At 32.6% G+C, this 25,035-nt stretch overlaps 1 protein-coding gene across 3 annotated transcripts in view; it reads left to right on the forward strand.

Annotated features, from left to right (window-relative positions):
- The first annotated feature begins 2,555 nt into the window (after positions 1–2,555).
- Positions 2,556–25,035, forward strand: part of LOC150086776 (cyclin-dependent kinase 17-like) — a 279,296-nt gene continuing 256,816 nt past the window's right edge. For all 3 annotated transcript variants that reach the window (XM_090372743.1, XM_090372745.1, XM_090372744.1), the window contains exon 1: positions 2,556–3,538. In XM_090372743.1, the coding sequence (XP_090228869.1) occupies positions 3,409–3,538 (130 nt within the window). In that variant the 5' untranslated portion in view covers positions 2,556–3,408. The remainder of the gene's footprint in view (positions 3,539–25,035) is intronic.

The raw sequence follows: 25,035 nt of genomic DNA on the forward strand, positions 1-25,035 counted from the left end.
TAATAGTTTTAATATGGATCTATACCGTATATGAATAGCTTAAAATTATTACCATTATGTTCAAAATTATGTATAATAAATAAATACATTTTTTGTCTTGATATAAAAATACTTTATATTTTACATTAATATGTTATGTAAAATAGGAGTTCACTTGAACCAGACTATTAGTAGACAGTATTTTTATTTTTACTGTATACTTATCGTTTTAATGATGTTGATTAAGACATTGTTAGATATAAAAAAATAAATAAATAAAATACTTGAAGTGGTCTAAACGTCAATGTTAATAATTAGCTATTTATATGGTCTAAAAAGTCAAACTTATATATACTTAAGATGGCCCAAGGGGTTCGTAACTTCATTGTAATTGTTTTAAAGCAGCCAATGTACTAGCACCAAAAAAAGATCCCCAGAACAGCATGCAAACTAAAGAAGATAAAATTTTTTAACTAAATATAATGTAAATAATTTTCATAACGTTTAAATGATAATGTTCTGTTCTTCATAGAGCAGAATTTAAAGTCATGGAATCCAGGGAGAAAAGCGCATATTTTGAAGTATGGTTTAGGTCTGGTAGTCAATGAAGGAACAGTTGGTTTATAATCTGGAGGGCGATTCCTATATGTCTTGTCAGTACTGAACCCGTCATAATTAAATTTTATATGAAAATAATAATAAATAAATTTCTGTTTATATTTTGGGACGACCATACAGTCAGAGTAGTTTGCAAGATAGAGAGAATACAAGAAAAAAACACCGTATTTAGCAGTCACGGACTCGAATTCCGATCACTCAGAGCACGTGTACTTATGCATTTTCACGCTTGATATTTCAAGATATATATTATTTTGATATTTCATAACCAACAAATTGTTTGTAACAGTACTTGGTTGGGCAGTAACAACTTACAGATTTATTATTTTTATTAGCATATATTTCGATTTTCGTTTATGATTATTTAGAGTTAAGTTTTATATTTATTTATTATTATATGTTAATTTCTATAGCAGTTGATCTTTAAACGAAAACGAATAAAATACTCTTTTCTTTATCTTAGTTAAATTTTTTCGTAAAAATAGAAAATCGTTCTAGATTTGCTGTTACATGCACAACATCCATGGTAAACTACTCATCGTCGGAATGTTGAAACACGTATAGAAAAGCAAATCCGTGGCTATCATCGAATGAAATGGGTGTTATTGGTGATGTGGCATCGTAGGAATTTGTTATTTAGAAATATCTAATAAGAGATTTTATGTTCATTAATGATACGACATAAAAAAAAAAAATGCAGTACATATACATAGAACGGGGTGTTTATTGAGTGTTTATCAGTGTAATAAAAAGAATTGCAAAGTTAAGACGCCTGTATGGAATTATATGTGCACTTGGATGTATCTTTTGTGTTGTCTTTTCCAAGGGTGTGAACGTTTATTTTATGAAAGAGGTAATTTGCTTCATTTAATCATAATCTCACAAAAAAAAAATAAACGTACTGTATATTTTTTTAATTCTTTGTAAAAACAGTATAATTTTTTCAGGGAAATGCCATTTTTGAAAAAAAAAAAAATAATTTTTTTCCCACACGTACAGATTTCTATAGCAGTTGATCTTTAAATGAAAATGAATAAAATAAAATACTGTACTGTTTTCTTTATCTTAGTAAAATATTTTCGTAAAAAAGGAAAATCGTTCTGGATTTGGTCTTACATTCACAACATCCATCGTAAACTACTCACCGTCGGAATGTTGAAACACGTATAAAAAAAAAAAAGAAAAGAAAAAGCGAATCCGTGGCTATCATCGAATGAAATGGATGTTATTGGTGATGTGGCATCGTAGGAATTTGTTATTTAGAAATATCTAATAACAAGAGATTTTATGTCCATTAATGATATGACGTTAAAAAAAATGCTGTATATATATATATATATATATATATATATATATATATATATTTATACACAGTATACTGTATATATAGAACTGGGTGTTTATTGAGTATTTACCAGTGTAATAAAAGTAATTGCAAAGTTAAGACGCCTATGTGGAATTATATGTGTACTTGGATGTATCTTTTGTGTTGTCTTTTCCAAGGGTGTGAAGGTTTATGTTATAAAAGAGGTAATTTGCTTCGTAATATCACATAAAATTATACGTATATATTTTTAATTCTTTGTTAAAAAAAGAAGTATATGCTACTATTTATTCAGGGAATTTTTGAAGATGTAAGGAAACGAAATACACCTGTTACGGAAGAACAAGCCTCTAGAATTTCTGGCGACTTCCTAGTGACACTGAATAATATAAAAGCAAAATTTTCCAGAATTCTGTGCTCCAATCATTTTCTAAGATTAGTTTTTTTTATTTGTAGAAAATATTCCATAGCATCTGCTGTATAATCACTAATGCTTTCAGGTTTTAAATATTTGGGCTACTTTGTCATTTCTGTTTGATATATGCAAAATGTTTATGCGATGAATCATCATCCGACCTCGAAGGCATAGTGCGACACTAGCACCCTCTCACTAGCTAGTCCTGTCGAGGGCGAGTTGAACGTGGATGGTGGTTGTTATTCGTGTTGTGTGCGTTTAGTGAATGTTATTTACTCATAGCCGTTGCATTAAAGCTTTCTATTGTACATCTTGACAATATTCGATTCCGGGTAGGCTTGTGGTATCCTCCTGTTGTGCTATCGTGTGTCTGTGTATGGGCAAATGGTGTGAAATCAGACTTCTAAATGTTCTGTATTCGAATGAAAATTATCGCCGTGCTTCCGCGAATTCGATCGTATGGACGTCGCGAAGCCCATGTCTGACTCGCCGACTGCGTCTGCTGCGGTGCTGGGTTGTCGATTCTTGTTTCGGAGACGTAGGCGTAGGCTTAACTTGGCAACCTCAAAATTGAAACTTTCCTAGAGACTTACACATCACATCACGCAGTATAAATTACGTTGGAATTAATTATAGGTTGAGTGAAGAAGGAAGTGCTGCATTAACTAGTAATTATTCAGTGTAATTGTTTTGTGAGACGATATCCTAAACCGAAAAGAGTAAAATGAATGGATGGAAGATGATCTGTATCTAAATCATTCTCATTCATCGACTTATATATTGATATTCTTCATGTGTGTGTGTGCCAGTAAACTAAAAATTACGTAGAACGTATATGAATATAGTGGCCATTTTCTACGAAAATATGTTTCTAGTTTACGTTTTTGTGCAAACTTTCTTCGAATAGACGAACTGTTTATAAATATTTATCGGATTTGCCTAAACATGTGTACAAATGGTATAATTACATCCTATAACGCTTTCGCTCTGTTCAACATGGCAGATCAAGAGATTATGACGCTGTGACCCACGTTGTTTGTGTTTTGTGCGTGCAGTCCCATAAACTAGCATCATGGATATAAAATTGCTACACAAGAGTAACACTTTCAGTAACTTTGGTAGTCACAAACTGGGAAACTGGTTTTCATCACTAAAAAATCCTCGGAGGAAAAGTAGCTTTATAAAGAACTCCAAAAGCTTAAGTAAGTATGGTTATATTTTGCAAATATTTTAAATTATTGTTTTTTGGAATTGACTGATACTCATTTCATCAAATAATTGAGGGTATGGCTAAGTTTATGAGGTGTTAGGCAATTTAAATTCATTTTGTAATATTGCGATAAGTGCTGTAGTATTATTTTCTTCCCAAACTCAGAGACGTAAATTTAAACTCTGTGCACCTCTATTAATAATTCTCATCTGTTATCGTGCACTGAACTGAACGCTATTTATGTCTCTCTCTCTCTTTCGAAGTTCCTGCTATATGAATAGGTTGGTCGTTTGAAATATTTCGGAGATATTCAGTCCTCACTTTCTTCGTTGTTGTTTAGTATAAATTCCACTTGTAATTTAAAGAGACGTAGTTAAACTGATTATCAAGATTATTTCGGTCGCGGGATTTTCTAAAGGAGGGGTCTAAAGCAGTGTTCATGGGAATTATTAAGCTTTAATCATCATGTCGCAATAAATAAATAAAAAAGTCACATTATTAACATTAGATTTTTGTTAATGATTGGGGGAGGTTATAGCCCCTTTAGCCTTGGACCCCCGCTTTAGTATTGTGGATTTAATAGATTTTAAGCGCAACTACCTTACTGCACAAGCGTTTCTGAAAGTATATGAAAAAAAAAAAAAAATCCTATCCTTTCTTTAATGTAAAGGGAAGAATACATATTTATTCAGCTTGATTAGTGTATTTTCTAAGAGGTTAAGAGCGTTTGCTTCTCTTATATATTTCACGATTAGGAAGTGCGTAGCAAGCTAAACGCTGAGAGCAAGAAAAGAACTATTGGGATCAGGGGTCGAAATGGAAAAAATTTACGAACTGGAACGTTTGTTAACAAAATAGCTTATTAAAAATCACGTTTGAACATGATTTACCAATGCGTATAACGAACTGGAACGGCAATCTGTACCATTTCTCGCCCTGGTTTAGAATTGAAATATTTTCAGTTTTAATTATTAGTAAAGTGTAAGTGTCAGCTAAGAGTGGTTTTTTTAAGTTGGGGAACCTGCATCATTGAAGGTGAGTTCGTCCAGTGAATTAAGTAAAAGGGATGAAAAAATGTTACATAATATATTCGAGGAAAGTTTTCTTTTTGACAAACGTCAAATACTGTTAAATGTTTGATAATCATCAGCTAATGAGAATCAAGTTTTAGAAGCCTACCCAAGAAGGAAAGCCAAGTGCTGTGCGTTATTATCCCTGCCCAATCCCGTTTTGCTCGTTATATTGGGGTTTCCCACAGGGGCGTATTTTTAATTTTGCAAAACGATCTAGTTTAATAACGTATGCCTTATTTTAGCACGTGTATTATTTCGACATATGCACTGTTTTGACGTAATTGCATTCACATATGCCGAGAATGCTACAAATTATTTTCCGTCTCTGTAGTAGTTTTTATAATTTCGAACTAATTAACATTGAATTATGAGTTGTTATCCAAGTAACAAAATTAGTAAATTCAGCAAGGTAAACTTAGCCCCGATTTTAGTGTTTTTTCGTATAAAAGTGTATCTTGGAAAATCACTTTACTGGTAAGTTGTAGTTTATACAGTGAGGCCTGTTTACTGTAAAGTTTAGCCATAAACTGGTTATCTCAAAAGGTATTATGAACAGGTCTGTTCCAAGGCTCGAACGATTGGGATGCTTGCCCCAGGTGCATTTCTGCCAAGGCCGTAGAAATGAAATAAAATTTAAGTTGTTGGAGTGTAGTATGAACTGTTTGTGCCAGGTGCTAAATTAGCACAGCTCTGATTATGAATCACGTCAATTGGAAAAAAGAAAAAAAAAAAAAGAAAGAAAGACGATCATTAGATCTGTTGCCCTAATCATATTTTTGAAACATTTGGTAAAGTTTTATTTATTTTATTTAAGCACAAATGTGTTTTTGTCTGAAAGGTTGTTTTGGATAATTTGACTAGAAATCTTCACTTGTGTGACCAGTGCTGTAGTCGTAAAATTAGCAGAAGGTATACTCTGTGAATGTTACGTATGCATGAAGTATACTGTGCTCGAATTCCAGTGGGTATACCCGTGTATGTATGTTTATATATATATACACACACACACACAAGTCTTTCAAAACCAAAAGTTATACGCTATTCACTTAAGAAAATCCATTGGGTATACGGCATATACCCTCCACTACAGCCCTACCTGTGACCTAGGCTTAAAATTGAGTGGCTTGAAACTAATGCCATAGAACTCTTTCCCAGCCTATGAATGATGAAGAAGGTATGATTTCTTTTCTTAACAGATAGGAACACATCTATTCAGCAGTATAATATATCCTTCTGGCAGCGCTTATTATAATTTCAAGTAATCCAGATATTCTTGTTAAATCAAAAATGATTCATGTGAATTAGATAATTGATGATTTTATGTTAGTATCAAAATAACAGGTAGTAAACTTTTCTTTTCTTTTTTTTAAGGCAAGAACTTTACTTGTCTATGTTTTATCATTGTAATATTTTTACTTTTAAATCAGGGTTTCTGCAAGCAAGTGATAAGGATAGTCAGATTTAATGGGTTGGTCAGAGATTGTTATTTTGGTGGAGGAAAAATTTTCTTTGGCATTCTAGTAGTCAGTGATGTGTTACAGCTGCCCTGTTTATATTTGTCATTTTATAGATAATTATAAGTAATTGCTATGTGCACACGACAATACTGAAAGGAGTTCAAATTTATTTTAATATTTTATTATTAAATAAGCTTCTTGAAAACCATTAAAAAAAAAAGGCAAAAGGCTTTTATTGTAGGATATTTTTATTTTCACCAGAATACAGGCACTTAAGTTATTCATAATTTATTCGTAAGTGTTTTGGTAAAGGAGAAATAGATGTGCACTTAATCCCTAATCCCCTTATTCTGTAACCCCATTTAGGGAAGCCCTGACCTACATGACTAGCTAGTCATTATATGAACCTGAAACAGTATAGGAAAATGAATATCAAAGTTAGACATTCTTAGTAATTGGTTATTGATATTTGATATTATTATAATTGTTTCATTAATCCATATATTAATATAGGAGAAAATGTGTATTTATTGTCTTTTATATGAACATTCATGGCTGTTAATATTTATTCTTCCAAAGGGCCACTATATTCAGTTTCATTAAGAGAGTTGTATTTCTTATTGTTTTTTTATGGTTTTGTATGGGTTTTTAAATTTCAGCATTCTTTGCATTAGTTCACTTTTAAAGTTTAGGATAGGAATAACATCATGAAAAAGCAAATGCACCTGAGTATTATGTGAAGCAAACATTTCTTGGAATTGGGCCAAATCACATGAATGGATTAATTGTTTATACTTCTGCATGTGTGTGTATGTATGTATGTGCATGTCACTTCCTGTAAACAGTATGACAAAAACTACTTACTCATTCACTGTTATGTGGAAATTGTAGTAATCATTCAGGAGATACTATATATAGAAATTTAAAGCTCAGTTGGATTTATCTTTGGGTTGAGGTAAATTCTATTCATAGTATTTCTGATGTAACAGAATTATTTTTCATTCAGTTGTTCTGACTATTTGGAAGGTATTAGTAGAAAAAAATTGATGTAGAATATATGACATAACTGTGGTATCAAGGACTGGGTGGAATTTACATCATATTTACACCTTCTGTAGGTTATTGATTGATTGATAGATAGACTATGCTAAGTTAGGAAAAATGATTATGAAAAATTAAACTTTTTTTTTTTTATCTGCTATTTGTTGAAAAAGGAAAGTGCGAACAGTAATCCGAATATCCGAATTTAGTACTTTGTGTAGTCATCTCAGGGTATAAACAGAAAATTTATATAGGCCATTATTAGTTAGCACTTCTTTTCTTGCAGTGTATACATTTGTTTCCACCCATTTCTGTTATGAATTGTTGATAGTCTTAAATGTCAATAACACGATCCTTTGATGATCATGATGGGCATTCTGCCCAAAGGCAGTTTTTATACAGAGTATTACGTTGCTTTCTACATCTGTGTATTAGCTCTTTAGAAATGTATGTTTGGGGTTAGTTTGCCTGTTTGTGGAAGGGGACAGCTCTTGCATGGCCTCTTGATGAGATTGGTTGATTCAAACTTGAGTGAAAAACATGTAAAAATTCCTCTGGTGTCTAAAATGGGACACAAACCTAGACCCTTCTAAATGAGTACAAAGTTTTATATATGTCTATGTATCCTTTATATACAGAATTTATAGTAAAGTTTGTGTTACTATGGAAAATGATTCTTACATATTTTCTTAATATGTAGGAGTAAATGCTTAAGATTTGTGTATTATCCACCATTCATAGAAAATTAATTATTTTATCAAAAATATTTGACTTGCTGATGGGAGGATAAATATGTGTGGTTTCTTAATATTAAATATGAATTAATGAATGATACTTTCCCCCCATGGTTAAAATTTTATTTTTAGTTTGTTTTTGAAATTTCAGTAGTAAAATTGCTTTCCCAACAGAATTCCAAATATCACACTAAGAACTGGAAACATTTCTAGATTTAGCTTTAATCCAGGTTGGTTTATTAACAGCTAACTCCAACCATTCTCCATAACAGCTAACTCCAACCATTCCCCATAACAGCTAAAACAACCAATTAAAATTTACATTATATGAAAAAGTTAATTCATTAATGCTTAAAAATATTTAATCATAAATTTTTACTTTTTCTTCTTTATTTTAAACTTATCCTTTTTTGTTACAGAATTATATTTCTGTGATTTGATGCATATTTTTTCATCATTATCTTTTTAAGAAAGTTGAGTATATTAGTATTAACAAAATAATACAAGGAGGGAAGTTTATAGAGGGGTCACAACTTAGCTTTCTTTGTAGTACATGTTATAAAAAAAAACTTGTAAATCATTGTGGTCTAGATCCCTTTTTGGCATAAAATTAATAAAATGTCAAGTTTTTTTGTTTATTACAGAATGAATGGAAAGAACAGTGCATTCAGTAAAGCGATTGATTTTTTTTTTTTAAGTGTCATACTATTTCAAATTACTAAAATGCTTACTAAAATGCAAAACTAAAATTATTTTGTGTACAAATTATTCAATTAGGTTCAGATTGCTTGCATTCAATGAAAAATTGGTGGTGGTCTAATTAATTGGTAATCCTTTTGATATGATGATCCTTGTGATAACAAAAAAAAATCCACTTCATTTGCTCACCCCTTCTAATAATTGGGTCCAGTCTTCTAAATTTATTCCAACTTCCTGCCTATATAAGGATACCTACAGGATTATATTTGTACTGATTTTTTTCTAAGTGGGAAACAGGTGGGCCTTCCTCCATTTTTTTTTTTTTTTTTTTTTTTTTTTGTTTTCATTGCTATCCTAACATCTTAATAAAAAGTACTTTGTTTTTTTACTTCATTAAGCACACAAAACTTAAATGGAAGAGAATGTCAAAACTGGCTGCTCAATGAAAAGCAACCCCTTTATATTTCTGAAGTATTTTTGATTTGTGGACAGCAATGTGCAACAACATAATCAACTACCCAAGGTCATCATACATACTGTGTTATTCGAAAAGTCTACGTCTCAGTTGTCTGCATTCAATCTGTTTTTTACAGTCAAGGTATAATCATGTCAGCTCCACTTTCCAATTGCACCATTTATGAACCCCCATGCTGCAGTCAAAAGGAGTCAAATGCTCCCGGATTCACAGAAGTACATTAGTGCAATATGGAGAAAACTTTGTTAGTCAAAGTTAGGTGTACAAATGAGTGGAATGGTTTAGAAGTGGCAGTGTGGTCGACAGCAAGTAGCAAAGTATGGAATGGAAACCACACCATCCCTGATAACCAAAAGATTTATTTGGAAGTGTGACTTCTGTAAAAGTCACATTTGAAGTTGTTTTGGGATTTGAATGTGTCTATTTTGGAGCATTATGTCCCAAAATGGGTTCATTCTGTCAACAGTGCAAAATATTATTTCATGTTTAGAAGAGAAACTTCAACCTGTTCTTTGTAGCAAACACAGTGGTTTGCTGTCAAAAGGTGTTCTGCTACATGACAATGCATGATCTTATTCAGCTGCTGCAACCATTGATATTATTCACAAACTGCATTTTGAACTTCTTCCTCACCAGCACACAGTCTAGATCTTGCCCCTTCAGACTATCATCTTTTTGACTCTCTAAAAAAAAAAAAAAAAAAAAGAAAGAAGCTGATATTAAATTTCAAATGAAGATGAAGAAGTGGTATTTCTTTTAGATGGCATTAAGAATCTTGTGGATTGATGTCAGAAGTATTTGGAGAAACAAGAGGGCTGTGCTAAAGTATTACTAAAATGTTTGCATATTTTCCCTTTCTTGATTTAATAAAAATGAATTACCTTTACATTTTTAATTTTCCTTGCATTGGTTTTCAGGTTTGTGATTCTTTTCAAAAAATTCATAACAGTCACTGCTTTAGTCTTAGTTTGTTGAGGACTCTTTGGGCTGTTCATATATGCTTCTGACCAAATGGCAAGAACCAGATTCTCATCTGTAGTTCTGTATATTGAAAAGTTAGATTGACAACATACACTATGTACACTTGTTCACAGCTACAAGTTATACACAGTCATATGGTAACAATTAATGTACTATAAAATAACTTAACCCACATATCGGTTATAAGTTAGGTTATTCATATAATATATTGGTAGCATGACTATTAATGCTCTTGGTAATATCAATTTACCTATCTTATTGTAACCTGACTGATAGTTTTATCAGGATATGTTATAAAGTAATATGTTAATTCTTGCAGTATATTAATGTTTATAATTAGTCACACTGGCATTGGCATTTGTCAGTGTGTACATAGTGTAACTACCAACATAACTACCACTGAGAATGCTTGGCTTACTGACAGCAGTGTGACCACCTCAAATATGCCATTTTGACTAATATGAATACCATCCCTGATTATGATCTTTGAACTGTGGTGCTAACATACAGACAGCTATGCTCTTTTTCATAAACTGGTCAAATCAGTTACAATTACATGCCTCTGGCCTATGCTTTCCATTGGCTATTTCTGCAAACAACAAAGACATAAAATCATTCTCTAGCTGGACTATCATATGAATACAGGTTTTTAACAAATAACACCAGTCAGTTAGTTGAGTTTGTTCATTCATTCAGTTGTAGATCTGCAGTAATGTGCAAAGAAGATCGACAAGATTAGTTGGGGACACAAAAACAATGCACTTGCAAAGAAAGATTTGCGTTCGGTAGCTTGTATCTGGAAATTAGGCATCTGAAACAGCTGTTGAAGTTATTATAGCTTTAATTTAGTTGAGTAAACTTAATGCTGATGGCATCCTTGCTGTTTCTTGGACAACCCACAAGAGGACATAAATTTAAATTGGAAAAGGATGGTTGCAGAATAGATATGTGGAAATTTTCTTTTAGACAGAGTAATCATTTGTTGGAATGAACTTCTTTCCACTTGCTGTTATGGAAATGGGTACTTTAAATAAATGTAAAGGATTAGACAAATTATTAGAAGGGATGAGCAAATCATGTGCATGCGTTTTGTTTTTTAAATGGCTGATGATCCATAAGCTTGATTACTTGCATCATTTTGCCTCTGCTAATACTAATATACTCCTTCAGTAACATTCTGAATCTGTTAGCTCAGATGGCTCGTAGCGTGCCTGTATTAAGAGTACTATGTGATGCAGAATTATCTTGTTCTAGGTCTTGTAGATTCTTTGGTGGAGAGGTTATGCCCCTTTGATTTTAAATAATTCCAGAGCTAATAAGAATCCACTGCCATCAGGTTAGGTGTCTTGTGCAATCTTATCATTGTTCCATTGATAACAAGATTGTCTGTCTGGTCATCAAGACATTTAGCAAGGACCATGCAGTGATATTGTGGGCCTGGGTGTATGGTTTGTTTTGTGACTAGCTCTAGGAATTCTATTTGTTGTTACTGTATAATAGACCCACAAGTACTAATACAGTTACATGTATTCAGACCTTTATACAAGCAAACTAGTGATTTTGTATGCTATAAGATTACTGTAGAAATTACATATCCATAGGTCATTAATTATTCTTCTTATCCTACTTAAAATCTGGGGTGGTATGATGTTTTTGGGAGAATGATGCGCCTTAGTAAATTGATGATTGATGATACTTAACATCAATATCAAAAAAATGTCATTACAATGCTTGTAACCTAAGTTGGACTTCATTGTTCTACCCTATAAGTAATTATAGGGTATAACAATGAAGTCCAACTTAGGTTACTTAAATACTTGGCCCATATTCTTATTAAATTTCATTGGGCATTTAATTCCCTTGGTATACGGTTCAATAAATACTGTGATATAAATGGCAACAAAAGCAAATACGCTACACCTTGCCTTCAGCTTATAATCAAGTCCAAAGCACCGCAAGGTTAAAATCACCGATGGGGGGGGGGGGGTATGTAAATATGTATATAGTTATCCCACTGGGCATACATGGGCTGTTATGCTGTAGAAAGGTTATACCAGTCCTTGTCCAGTGGATAACATTATCAATTTGATTTCTCTATAAAAAAAAAAGTAATCTTAAAATGTATTAACCTAAACATCTATATAGGTATTCACCATAATTCCTAACCATAAATTACAAATTTAACACGGGTCACATAATTACAAACAAGCAAATTAACCCATCCCTTAATCATATATAATTATTAATGACAGACCAACAAATCAGATGGCACCCTGGCCTCCTATAAAGCAGCTCCCGGGCAGATTGCACATGCTTTCTTGTACCAACCACCAGCTATAGTGTTCACAGGTAAATTACCTGTATACTTTTTATATTTACTCTGATGCATACCCATTGGGCTTTGGGTCCCAATCCCAGTTTGCAGCTAATTATAATCCAAAAAAATTTAAGACTAAAATAATAAATTAACAATTAAAATTTTTATTTGCCTTATTACATTAGGACATCCATAACTAAACATGAGAACTTACTAAGCAAAATTATTGTTGAGACTACAGAAACAGGTATGCATGAGCCATTCTTTTAGTATGGCTATCTGTCTGCTCAAAGCCCCTGAGGAAGTAGCAGAGAGAGAGATGGCCATATGAAAGAATGTTACCTTCCTAATTCTTCCTAGCTATTTTCCTAATTTTTCTTGACTCAATCTTTAATAATTCCCTTTATTTCATTTCTCCTCTAATTTTAAGCCTCTAATCTTTCCAAACTTTACATCTATATATTTCTTAACTTGAGTTCACGTTAATTGTTAACATAGAATTATAGGCAAACCAACAACTGCTAGAACAACAATGGCTATCCAGTTAGTTAGGCCTTAATTACTGGTAATGCCTCCCACCCAAAATAATAAAAATTTTCACTACCACTCACAAAACAAAAATCAGTTGAGACTTTGACCTAATATATCAGTGTGCATATAATGTTTAATTGTTTAATCTTGTAATAGCATTAATGCTGCATAACAGCAGCATTGTCAAAACTGAAAATTTAATAAAAATAGAACATAGTCTTAAACGAAGTGTTCAAGAATATATAGATACGTGTCTGACTTACCGTATATCATGTTTACAATATATATATGTTTGAAATAATTTTTCAGGCATATACTGTATATGTATGAGTGTTTCTGCCCTGAAAATGTTCATTTTTTACACAGAGTTACAATTTTTTTTTTTTTTTTTTTGCTTGTCTTAGATGCAAATGAGAATATTGATAAGAGTCCTGTTGAGTATTCAGAAGCATAGGTATGTTTATGATTGGTTGGAGGCATAGTGAGATATGCAGGAAACTTGTTCGAAGTATAATACTGCACTGCATGGAATAAAAATTTTGTTATATGTGCCGTATAAGGGCAGTTTTGCGTAATGTAATATTTTGTCTAACCATTAAACTAATATTTATTTTAAAAACTGATTAATGGTTTTTAGAAGCAGTTTAAATGAAATAACTGAGACAATTCTTGCATCCTAAAAGAAATTTCTCGGCTAAATGCGTAAGAGTATGAAGGAGTTTGTTTATGTATGGGTAATGCATAATGTTTATTTATTTTTTATTTATTTATTTATTTTTTAAGAAAACCCCAAACATGAAAGGTATCAAAACCTATAGTACTTAGTACCGTGCATGGGTTGAAGGAGAAGTATGGGGGGAGGGGGATGCCGGAAACTTTGCTCTAGAGACTAAACATGGGTTTCACCACTTCAAGCCTCCAATAAGCAATTTTATGCAGACAATACGAAGGTTGACAGAGTTGTTAATGACACTAATGATAGTATGCTGGTACAATAGGATCTAGAAAAGTTGAGCAGATGGACTGAGAAATGGCAACTGAAGTATAACATTGACAAATGTAAAGTACAGTAACCCCAGAGTAACGTATGAACTGTGTGGTAGAGAATGAAAAAGACCTGGGTAATTGTGCAGTCAGATATGACGTTTTCTGAGCAGTGCAGACAGTCTACGAGAGTAGCTCATGATGTCTTGTCAATGATATACATGGATTTTTCTAGTAGGGATAAGGAGGTGATTATCCCCTTGTTTAAGGCAATTGTCAGGCCACACATTGAGTACTGTATGCAAGTCTGGATGCCTCTTTTTAGGAAGCACGTAGAGCTGCTCGAATGAGTACAGAGAAGGTGAACAAGGTTTGTGAATGGAACAAAAGGTTGCTCCTACAAAGAAAGACTTAAGTTCTACAAATTGCAGTGTCTGGAGACTAGGCACCTGCGAGGTGATCTGATTGAGGTGTATAAGCCTTGAATGGCTTGAGAAAGCTCAATGCTGATGGAATTCTTCCTCTTGAACAGATTAGTTGCCTGAGGGGATATAAATTCAAATTGAGGAACGACAGTTGTAGAATAGGTGTGCAGAAATTTGCCTTTAGCCAGCAGGTGGTTGATTGCTGGAGCAAACTTCCATCTGTTGTAGAAGTTGACAGCTTAAATAAATTCAAGGCAGAACTAGACAAACATTTGGAGTAAATGGATGGGTGAAATGGGAAGGGTTTTTTTTTTTTTTTTTGGCTCATGCTATATAAGCTTGCTTTCTTGCATCATATGCCTCTACTAATGCTAATGCACACACATAATTTCTACTACCAAGGTAGTTTTAATGCATTGTTTTAATTATATCTCATTGTGAATACCTTCACAATGAGTTGTCGTGGCATTGCACTACCTCGAATAAGTAATGCTTCACCAATGGGAAAGACTTGTTACTTATTCTCAGTGGATACCACCACCCAGATGGCACTATATCAAGGTTTTTTGGCCCCCCCCAACAGGATACCTACCTACCCACCCACCAAAGAGGAGCCAAAAAGCCTTGAAACAGTGCCGTTTGGGTGGTGGTATCTGCTAAGAATAAGTAACAGTAGTCTTTCTCATAGGTGAAGTGTTACTTATTCAAGGTAGTGTAATATAGCAACTTGTTGTGAAGGTATTCACAATATGAGATATAATTAAAATGACCTTGGTAGTAGAAATGATGTGTGTGCATTATCCATGCATAAACGAATTTCCTTCAATTCTTACATTTATGTAAAATTAGGAATTATACAATCTCAGTTGTAAAATTGTAATTATAAAAGTCACAATTGCAACATTATTAACAGGAGGGGAAGAGTAATATATCTCAAAGAATGACATGGCTGTCCATTAAAGTGAATAACATCCTCCAGAACTAGTGATTCATTTACCAAAAAATACTGCAAATTATGATCCCTTAATGGTGATCCACTACTTTAATGGATGCACAAATATAACCACTTAGGGTTTAGGCATCTTGAAAATGTGTCATTAAGTGAATGGTGATTTTTTTTTTTTTTTTCCCCATTTTCCATACATTTTCATGTTATGATGATAGATGCATCCTCTGAAAACATAAAGTAGTGAATTTCAAAAATAATGATTGTTAGAGTGTAAAACAATAAAAGCAAAAGAAGTAGCCTGTTTTTCAAAAACTAGTAATAACGATAGTCTAGCTAGAAAAGAGAATAATAAAAGGGAAGATTGAAACTTAGTGTATTGTTTAGCATGGAACCCAATTAGGCCTGTAATCATTGAAGAAAGGGAAACTGAAGAATAAAAAAGATGAACATTTTTGTTGTCTTATTAATCTTAGTTAGTCACAGATGATGAAAATTCTCCTTTTGTAGGGATGTGCAAGTAGTTGATGTTTAAACTTGTGTACTCCTCTTCCCCGTGAACTCTGTTACTGCTAGCAAAAATGGCTACTGTAGCCTTCTAAATGAATGAAAGGTACTGATCTAACCTTTTACTTTTTGGTGCTTCAGCATAGGTTGCTATTAATTTTTGGGGCTGCTGTGTTAGTATTATTCAACCTTGTCTAGAACTTTAGATTTTAAAGTTTATCTTCACCATGTGATTTGAATAAAATGACCACAACAACCTCCTCAGCATGATTCAAGCCATCATATTTTGTAATCTTCACTATGTTTCTTTGTACATCATGAGTTGGTGCTTCCAACGATTTTTAAGGAAATTTTCAATTTTCTCGGCAATCAGGCCATAATTTTCTCCATGCCCCATTCACATTTTGTGTATTACCCTCCATTCATGCTGTTTATTTCATTTATTTATAGTTTTTTTTTTTTTTTTTTTTTCCCCAATTTCTGTGGCCAAACATGCACAAACTTGCCATAGGTCTTACTTCAGTGACATCAGAGAAATTAGCCAAGGACTGTCCTCCAATAGTGACTACTAAATACGATAAATATTTGTATTGACGATTTATTGTAAACTCTACTGACTTGGTTGTCGTGCCGGAGTATAAACAGAAAATTTATTTTACATATTAGGACACAAAGTTTGGAAAACAGTGACACATTACAGATGTTATGTGGTAGATGGCAGGGCTCGTCTTCATGGGTACATTAGGAGAATATCAGTTTAATGGAAATTTTATTCTACACAGTAGTAGTGTTATATTTTAAAAGATGGATATACAACTCATGCAAGATTGATCTTGGATATACAGCTCTTGGCAATATTGTTTTTTTTTTTTTTTTTTTGTTTTTTTGTTAGCAAATCGGCTTCTATGGCCATAATGCACCTCCAAGATTTTTGCAGTACTCTGATCCAAGCCCGAGGCAGGATTCGAAGCCGCAACCTTTGGGTTGCCAGGCAGGCACTTTACCTATCCGGCTAGCCCGGTCAGCCTTGGCAATATTGTTCTTGAGCTAGGATCAAATAATTATTATTAAGATGTTAATAGATATGCTATACACAAATTAAACATCCTTAGGAAGGCACCTGTGGCTTTTGCAAGGTTACAGACTAGACGACTAACTCGAGCCCTTTTTATTCTTTTAATTGCACTGTAGCATATCACTGTGGTGTTGTGGTGTATTTATCTGTAGAAGTATGTGCATTCAGTGAAAAACTCAGAATAATTCATGGGGCCCTACTTCCTCCAACTGAGATTAATTAACTACAGCTTTAATTGAAGAGAACTTCAAAAATTCCTTCACTTGTTGAACTGAATTGAACCCAGACCTCTCCATACAAGTGGTAAACAGTCAAGGGCTACCACAAATTACACTAACATAAGATTAAATAACTAACTTAACTTGTGACTCTGACAGGAATGGAGTCAGCCTATTGACCTATGAATGCGAAAACTACAGGAAAGCTCTCCAAATATGTTTTAAAAATAGTAATTTAGTTCATTTTTGCTGTGAACTATTCAGGTGACAGGAGAGGAGATATATATATATGTAATACAGGATAGTATAAAAGATTAAAAGATATACTGTGTGCAAAAGTTTTGACCTGTGGCAGTAGAGCAAAACTTTTGCAAAACTGGATTTTCATCCAGCCATGCTTTCACTACCAATGAACCTTTTTTTTTAGACTTATCTACCTCAAGAAATTAGTACTGATAATATGATTATAAGTATCAGAAAGAATCCAGTTCTAAATAAGAAGTGAAATATGAAAACAATGAAATTTCAAATATGTCCATAATAAATACATCGTTGTACATTATTTTTTGGTTTCAGTCTTGCAGAGAATGTTAACGATCATTCGTGGTTGTGTGTTTGAAGTTTAAATTCATGGTGTTACAGGAGAATGTGACTATGTTAGTTGAGTACTGTGTCTGGTTTCTATAATAGTATCAGTGAGCAACTTACTACAGACTACTATAAACAAAAGTTTTTTTTTTTTTTTTTTAAACCAATGTTAAAGTCTGAATTCAGTATGAATACTTAATCTAGTTATTAATTCTCTGTTAGCATGGTTGATGTATTCTCTACATCAAAAACAGTAAAACTTATGAATTTAAATGTCTATTAGGATTATTTTAGTGCAAAGGTTAGTATAATCCAGTATGATATTGTCTTGATCTCGATAGCCAATTATTTTTTAATTGGAAAAGTTATTTGTTATTTATAAAAGTTTTTTATCCATAAAAAATTATTTATGGTACCATAAATATCAAAAAAACTTGTTCTACAGTAACTTTACATTGAGTTTCAGTTTATATTTTTAACCCACTTGCTTGCTACACCCAGATTTTGCTGGGTTGGTAGGGAAATATTTAAAAATATTTTTTTTTTTATGACAAGACTAATGAGGTTTTTTGATCTTATTATATAATATAATGTCAAAATTAAGAATAAATTCTTAAGTTTCACTTTTTTAAGCTATTTTTTGCCTTTTTTTTTCCTCTCAAAAAAACTGATTGTCGATGTAAAGGCACCATGTGCTTGTTGTGTTGTTGTTTATGGTTTTTTTTTTGAAATGCTAGATTAATCAAATGAAAAGTAATCAATGTTCAGGGCTGACAATTCATACTAAATATCACTATTTTAATAAAAGAAATAGAGAAGCTGTACTGTGTGTGAATTTAAGTTCTGTTTGGGTGGTTAAAATTAAATTACAGAAGCCTGTTTTATATTAAAATCTAAATCACCCCAAAATTAAACAATCTTGCTATTTTCAAATTTGTTTCAAAATTATCTATTTTCATCACGGCCAAGTTTTCTATTTGATGGTATTTGAAGGTGATCTGCACATTTATACCCTAAAATTCATAGTATAACTAATCCAGAAAAAAAAAAAAAAATGATCTTCTTGAAAGGGTCCAAAAACAGGCAACTTGCATGGTGAGATCTGTAAAAGGGCAAATGTATCAGGAAAGGCTGAACTACACAGGTTGGCAACCAGGCACCTTTTCTTATCTACTTTTTTTTTTTTTTTGCTGGTGCATCAAAGGCCTGTGGCTTTCTTGCACTATATGGCTAATACTAGAATAAATCCTTGTTTTTATCAAAGATGTGAGAAATTACTACTAATGGTTTTTTATTAAGAGAATGCAGTCTTTTCAATGGTTATTTTTGTTTTTTAATGAAAGATGATTTAGAGTATAGAAAGAAGCCTGGGATGAGGGTTTTTGAGATACTTAAATAGTATTTTAATATAAGAAATATCCAAGATATGGAACTGTCTAGATCATGATTTCTAAGTGCATAAAAATAATAAAAAAAAAAAAAAAACCTAAGCAGATACATACCTAATATGAATAAACATTTTGTTTGGTATGTGTCTGTTTATTTTTTTGCCATTCAAAATACCACAGCCATTTCTTAAATTACAATTAGCCACAGTTTTGTAGCCATTCATAATTGGACCTGTGTTTATGGCATTTTTTTCTTATTTTGTACCTGGAATGTGTTCCAATTTTTTTTTTTTTTTTTTTTGCACATTCATTTGTAAGAACTTGTACGTTGTTTTTTTATATACCCATAGGGGTCCATCTGAATATGGAATGTTAGCATTAGTAGAGGCATATGATGCAAGAAAGTAAGCTTATATAGCACCAGCCAAAAAAACCCTTCCCATTTCACCCATCCATTCACTCCAAATGCTTGTCTAGTTCTGCTTGAACTTGTTTTCGACCTCCACTATGTCAGATGGAAGTTTGTTCCAACTATCAACCACCTGCTGGCATTTTAGGAACACAGTTCGTAATATTCCATATTCAGTATCTGTTCAGAAGATTCACTGTCTGGGCTACATTGTTATTGTTCAATGAACAATAAGAAAACCATCCATTGTTATTGTTAATCATTACATTGTTATTTTGTTAGTTATTACATTGTTATTGTTCAGTTAACAATAACAATGTAGACTACACATGTAGAATCATGTCAGCGAAGTCTGGTGGAATCATATAGAATCATGTTAGCAAAGTCTGGTGGAATAATGTCATCTAGTCTGTCGTGTTGAACAGTTTTGTAATGAATGTTCACTATGCATGAAATTTGAAGTCAGTACAATACTGTTCTCAGTCAATATGGTACCTATTTTTATTGGAGGAACTAGTTGAGATATGATAAGCATATCTCTTTTTTATAATTTAGATGATAGTTTAAAGAAGCTTCATATAGTGGTGTACTATGGCCATAGTTACGATGCACCTAATAAATCACTAAACCAACCAGCTTCATGTAGATTTATTCTCGATTGAAAAATAAAATTGGAATTATAGAATAACAGCAAAAATAAAACTGAACTAGATAGTTTTCTTTCCTTAAAAAAAAAAAAAAAAAAACACCTTTTTAAAAGTTAAAGATGTTTCAAACATAATGCATGGTATCCATCCATTGATATTTTGTTATATTTGCCAGGGAAGTTGAGCACTGAAATGAGCCCGGTGCAGTGTGCATGATGGGCCCTCTTTGTATTGATACATGTCTGTGTATGTATGTGCTACATGTTGATGCATAGGTTAAAAAGCAACAAATCAGTTGTAATATAATAAATCAATAAGATAAATTACTAAAATAAAAACTAATTATTTTAAATTTGTAAAATTTTTTTGCCAGTTATTAAAAATAAACTTAATTACTTAAATGTAATATTAATATATGCCCCTGAACTGTGGATCCAAGTGCTGTAGAACCCCCCCCCCCTCTTGTCCAGCCCAGAACTCTGCTTTGCCATGTAATTTATTTTACCATCTGGAGAAAAAAAAAAATTCTACTAATTTGAAATAATTTTTCTTTGTTAATTTTTAATTTCAGTAATTAAAATACCATAGAACTCTCTCTCTCACTTACATTGCACAGAACATATATACAGTATTTCAAAAATACAAATTTAAGATATTTGATAGTATATAACAGAGCTATGGTGTTCAATACATTCTACGTTGATATCAATATTTGTAGAAGAAGAATAAAATTTACTTCAATATGATATGTACAACACTTCTGTATGATACTTTTCAGAAATGAAAACGAATAAAAGATTAACACAATCTTTTTGCATTAATCTTTTATTTGTTTTAATTTCTGGAGAGTATCATATTCAAGTAAATTTCTCTTATTCTTCTACAAATTTATATGAAGTGGCTTAAAAAAATAAATTTTATTATGATACACTATTCATGGTTCTTTGATCCATAACTTTAGTTGATTCATGATTTTTTGAGTTTCTGAAATTAATATAAATAACTCTTTAGAAGTCTGAATGTTGCAGTTATTATCTTCATTTAGATACTGCCTTTTATTAGTAAGTCTCCTCAACTTACAAACAGCAATAAGCTAGTATGTATTGATAATGACACAGAAACTGCTAACAACTCTCTGTGCATTTATAATAATATGTTATTTCCACCATGTGATGGGTACTGGTACCAAGTGCACAGGGTGGTTGTTACATTTGGCTGTTATTACTGTTGGTCGAGGAACTTTCTGATTATCCTATAGGAATACAGAATTGCGACTTTCTGGAGTTCCTTATTTGTGTTCTCTGGGAGACCTATTTCTGCTAGGCTCTTATATAGGGTCTTTGGCACCATTGCAGTGAATTGGAATGGTGATTACTTGTTCCATGAGCCACATCTCTTTGATCTCCTGCCTTAGGTCTGTGTACTTTCTGATCTTTTCCTCATGGGTTTTCTGGCAGTTGCCAGTGTTTAGGTGGTGCCTCAGTAGCCAGGTGGGAAGGAGCAGCAGTGCGTAGCACGCGCTTCTTGATTAGACCGGGGTTCGAGCCTGTCACCACCAAATACGGAGGATGCGGAAAGGTCAGGGAATGACCACCGCATATCCTGGAGCAATATGGCCTTAGTTGCTAATGCTCCTAAAAAACAAAACAAACAAACCAGTGTTTAGGCATCGCTGTGTCGACCACATAGATAGTCTTTTCCTTCTTGTTGATGAGGGTTATGTCTGGTTTGTTGTGGGTATTGTCTTTGTCTGTTATTATGGCATTGTCCCAGTACAAAGCTCAGCTTGTGGGTTGAGGTCTCTAGTATGGCCTGGGATTCGTACTTGTAATATGGTATACTTTCTTTTTTTAAGATAATAATAATATCAAATAATAATAATAATAAAAATATTTTTATCATCATCATTATCTTTCTTCAACTTTTGAGTTTTCTTTCATTCCTACGACAGGTACTGGTATCAGATGTATAAGTTGGTTGTTATGTCAATTCATTATTATTATGGTTTAAGGAATTTTCTAACTATGCTAATATTATTATTATTATATAATAGATAAGGATAGTAATACTGTATACTAGAATAATAAAATTTCCTGAAAGCTAATTTTCTTATTCTAGTATATTATTCTTTTTTGTTTTTCAGTTTAAATCTATTTTCTTGTTTTGTGCAGCTAGTGTTTGGTTAACTCCACCTTGTTAAAGCAGTAAATACTTGGATCAGGTCACCACATAGATGCCTGGTTTCCAAGGTGTGCAACTTAGAAAATTGGAGTATCTCCCTGTAAGAATATATCTTTACATCCTTACTAATCTTGTGCTTTTTGTATCCCCTCCATCAGGTCTATATTCTTTCTGAAATGTGTTTCCAAACCTGTGTACTGTACTCAAGATATTTTCTTTACAGTGGAATAATCACTTTGTCTCTACTGACAAAGTGCCTGTGCATCATTGATAGAATATCCTTTCTCCCATGCAAAGTCTGCTAAGAGCATTGTTCATTTTTAAGAGAACTTTGCTAGGTTCTGTTATTATCCCTAAATCTTTTTCATTTTTAAATCCAAAAGATTTAGGAATAAGATTAAGAATAATGATATGTTAAAGTTAAATGAATTTGAAAATTATTATACTTCTAAATATCCTAAAAAGTATAGATACATTAATTCTGTTTATTAAAAATTAACAAAAAATTAATGCTTGAGGATATTTCATATATTTTTCATTAGAAACAGGACACTCGTTTTTAGTAGTCTGATATAAATATAACATGTATTTTAGTCTAAATAAGCTGGTTTTCTCCTTATATTTACCCCTTGCACTGAGCACTAACAATAGCCCTTAGTAAGCAGGTGCAGAGCATTTGTGTAGTTGAGAGACCTTGTAATTTCACTTAATTCTCATTTTTTGTTCACACTATTTCCTAAACAGGAGCTGGTTTTCTATTAGGGATGTATGATTTTTTGAAGATTGTGTAGAGAAAGAGCATACTTAAGATTAAAATCAATTTCTTGTCTTAACAGTGCATGTAGCTGAATTTCAAGGTTGTGTTCAGCAACTTAAATATACATAGCCTTGGTAAGGCTATGTATACTTAAGTTGCTGAACTAGCCATAAGCTATATTAGGGTATATTATACATGGTTAATAAGTTGTCTGAAAACTTCATGTACACATATATACATATACTGTGTATATTTTTATTGACAAGGAAACTTTAAAATTTGTTATAGGACCGACTAATAGATCTGAACCAAAAATGGCACAAACTTTTACCAAAAGACATTGAACATTCAGCTTTGTTGTTACAGGTTGTTGCAGATAGGTTAGTGCATTCTCAGCTGCTGACAGTGTACTGGCTGTAATTATCATTTTACCTGAAATAAAAAAAAAGAGAGTCATTTCATGATTGAGTCTTGGTGCAAAGGAAATTAATATTGCCAGCACCAAGATAATGTAGTGAAATGTTTTGTTTTTAGCATTAACATAAAGCACTTATTGTCTTAACCATTTCCATCCATGCATAATAGTCACTTACACTCAACTCAGCTCCCAGTGTTTTTCATGAAATTTTATATTTGGCTCTTTTAGAAAGATTTGTTAAGTCATCCCCAATTTTATTAAAATTGGACCAATCGAAATTCAGGTAGGCACAAAAAAATATTATTATTAATATTTTCATATATACATGTTATTTATTTGGTTTTTTTAGGAGCATTAGCAACTAAGGCCATATTGCTCCGGGGATATCTGGTGGTCATTCCTGACCTTTCTGCATCCTCCATATTTGGTGGTCACGGGCTCGAACCCTGGTTTAATCAAGAAGCGTGTGCTATGCACTGCCGCTCCTGCCCACCTGGCTACGGAGGCGCCTCATATATACATGTATATGCGATCTATATATTGTACATCATTAACCCAGGGACTCACATCTGGTGAGTATGGGCTTGGCACACCCAGGATCTTGAGCTGGATATCATCATCATCATTCTTCTTTTTTCTTGGTGATTCCCTATACTTCTGACACTCTCTCAGGGTAACTCGGAAATTTTTTTTTTTTAGCTGGCAGCATAAGCCTCAGGCTTTCTTGCACTATATGGCTAGTAATAATAATATAATAGCTGATTCACTCAATATTATGTTTGTTTGCTGTGAGCTGATTAGAGGAATGAAGGGATAATATAGCAGATGCACAGAAACGAAATGTTCTCAGTTCGCACACGAAAGTCACTTTACGCAATTTTTTGTTATCTGTTTACTAAATACATAAATACATAACAATTATTGCAATTTATTTAAGTTAATACGTGTAATATTTCAGTTGTTATTAAAAATCTGGGAAGAAATAAATAAACTGTATGATGATGTTGACACTACAGAACCTGAAATGTGTGATGCATTTCAAAACTCATACGGTCGTACCCTCTCGGTAGCACAGTTGGTAGAACCGCCGTCCTTCCCACACTGGGTGGAAAAGACCTGAGTTCGAAACCCGACTACGGGAGGAATTTTATGGGCCTTTTTCACAACGTGGCTGAGTTAGTTGGTCTCAGGCGAGGGTAGAATCTTGAGATTTTCGTCCAGGAAGCAGGAAAATCGACCGAAGAACACCAGTTTACAGACATAATACTGTATATTCGGCTCAATAATTAGATAAAAAGATAAGTAGTTATTTACTTTTCACTTCTATTAATAGCAGAAAAAAAATCAGTTAAATTAAGAAAAAAAAATATAATGCGCTGCGTGCATTGAGTAACTTAATATTATTCTGATGGTCGAAGTCTTTTCCTGAAATTAATTATTTTCATATCTGGTAATTCAACATATAGGTATAAATTTATAACTAAAGGTATAAATTAATTTAAATATTTTAAGATAAATTAAAATTTTAATTAGTTATTTAAATTGTTATTTTTAAAAAATATAGATTCTGTCTGTTCACTACATTTTTGTTCTGACGTTCCAAATATTTTCATGTGGTGGAAATAGCAAACGTCTACT

This window comes from Mastigoproctus giganteus, chromosome 4, assembly GCF_048544385.1.
Source record: "Mastigoproctus giganteus isolate SK-2022 chromosome 4, ASM4854438v1, whole genome shotgun sequence".
NCBI classification, from domain to species: domain Eukaryota; kingdom Metazoa; phylum Arthropoda; class Arachnida; order Uropygi; family Thelyphonidae; genus Mastigoproctus; species Mastigoproctus giganteus.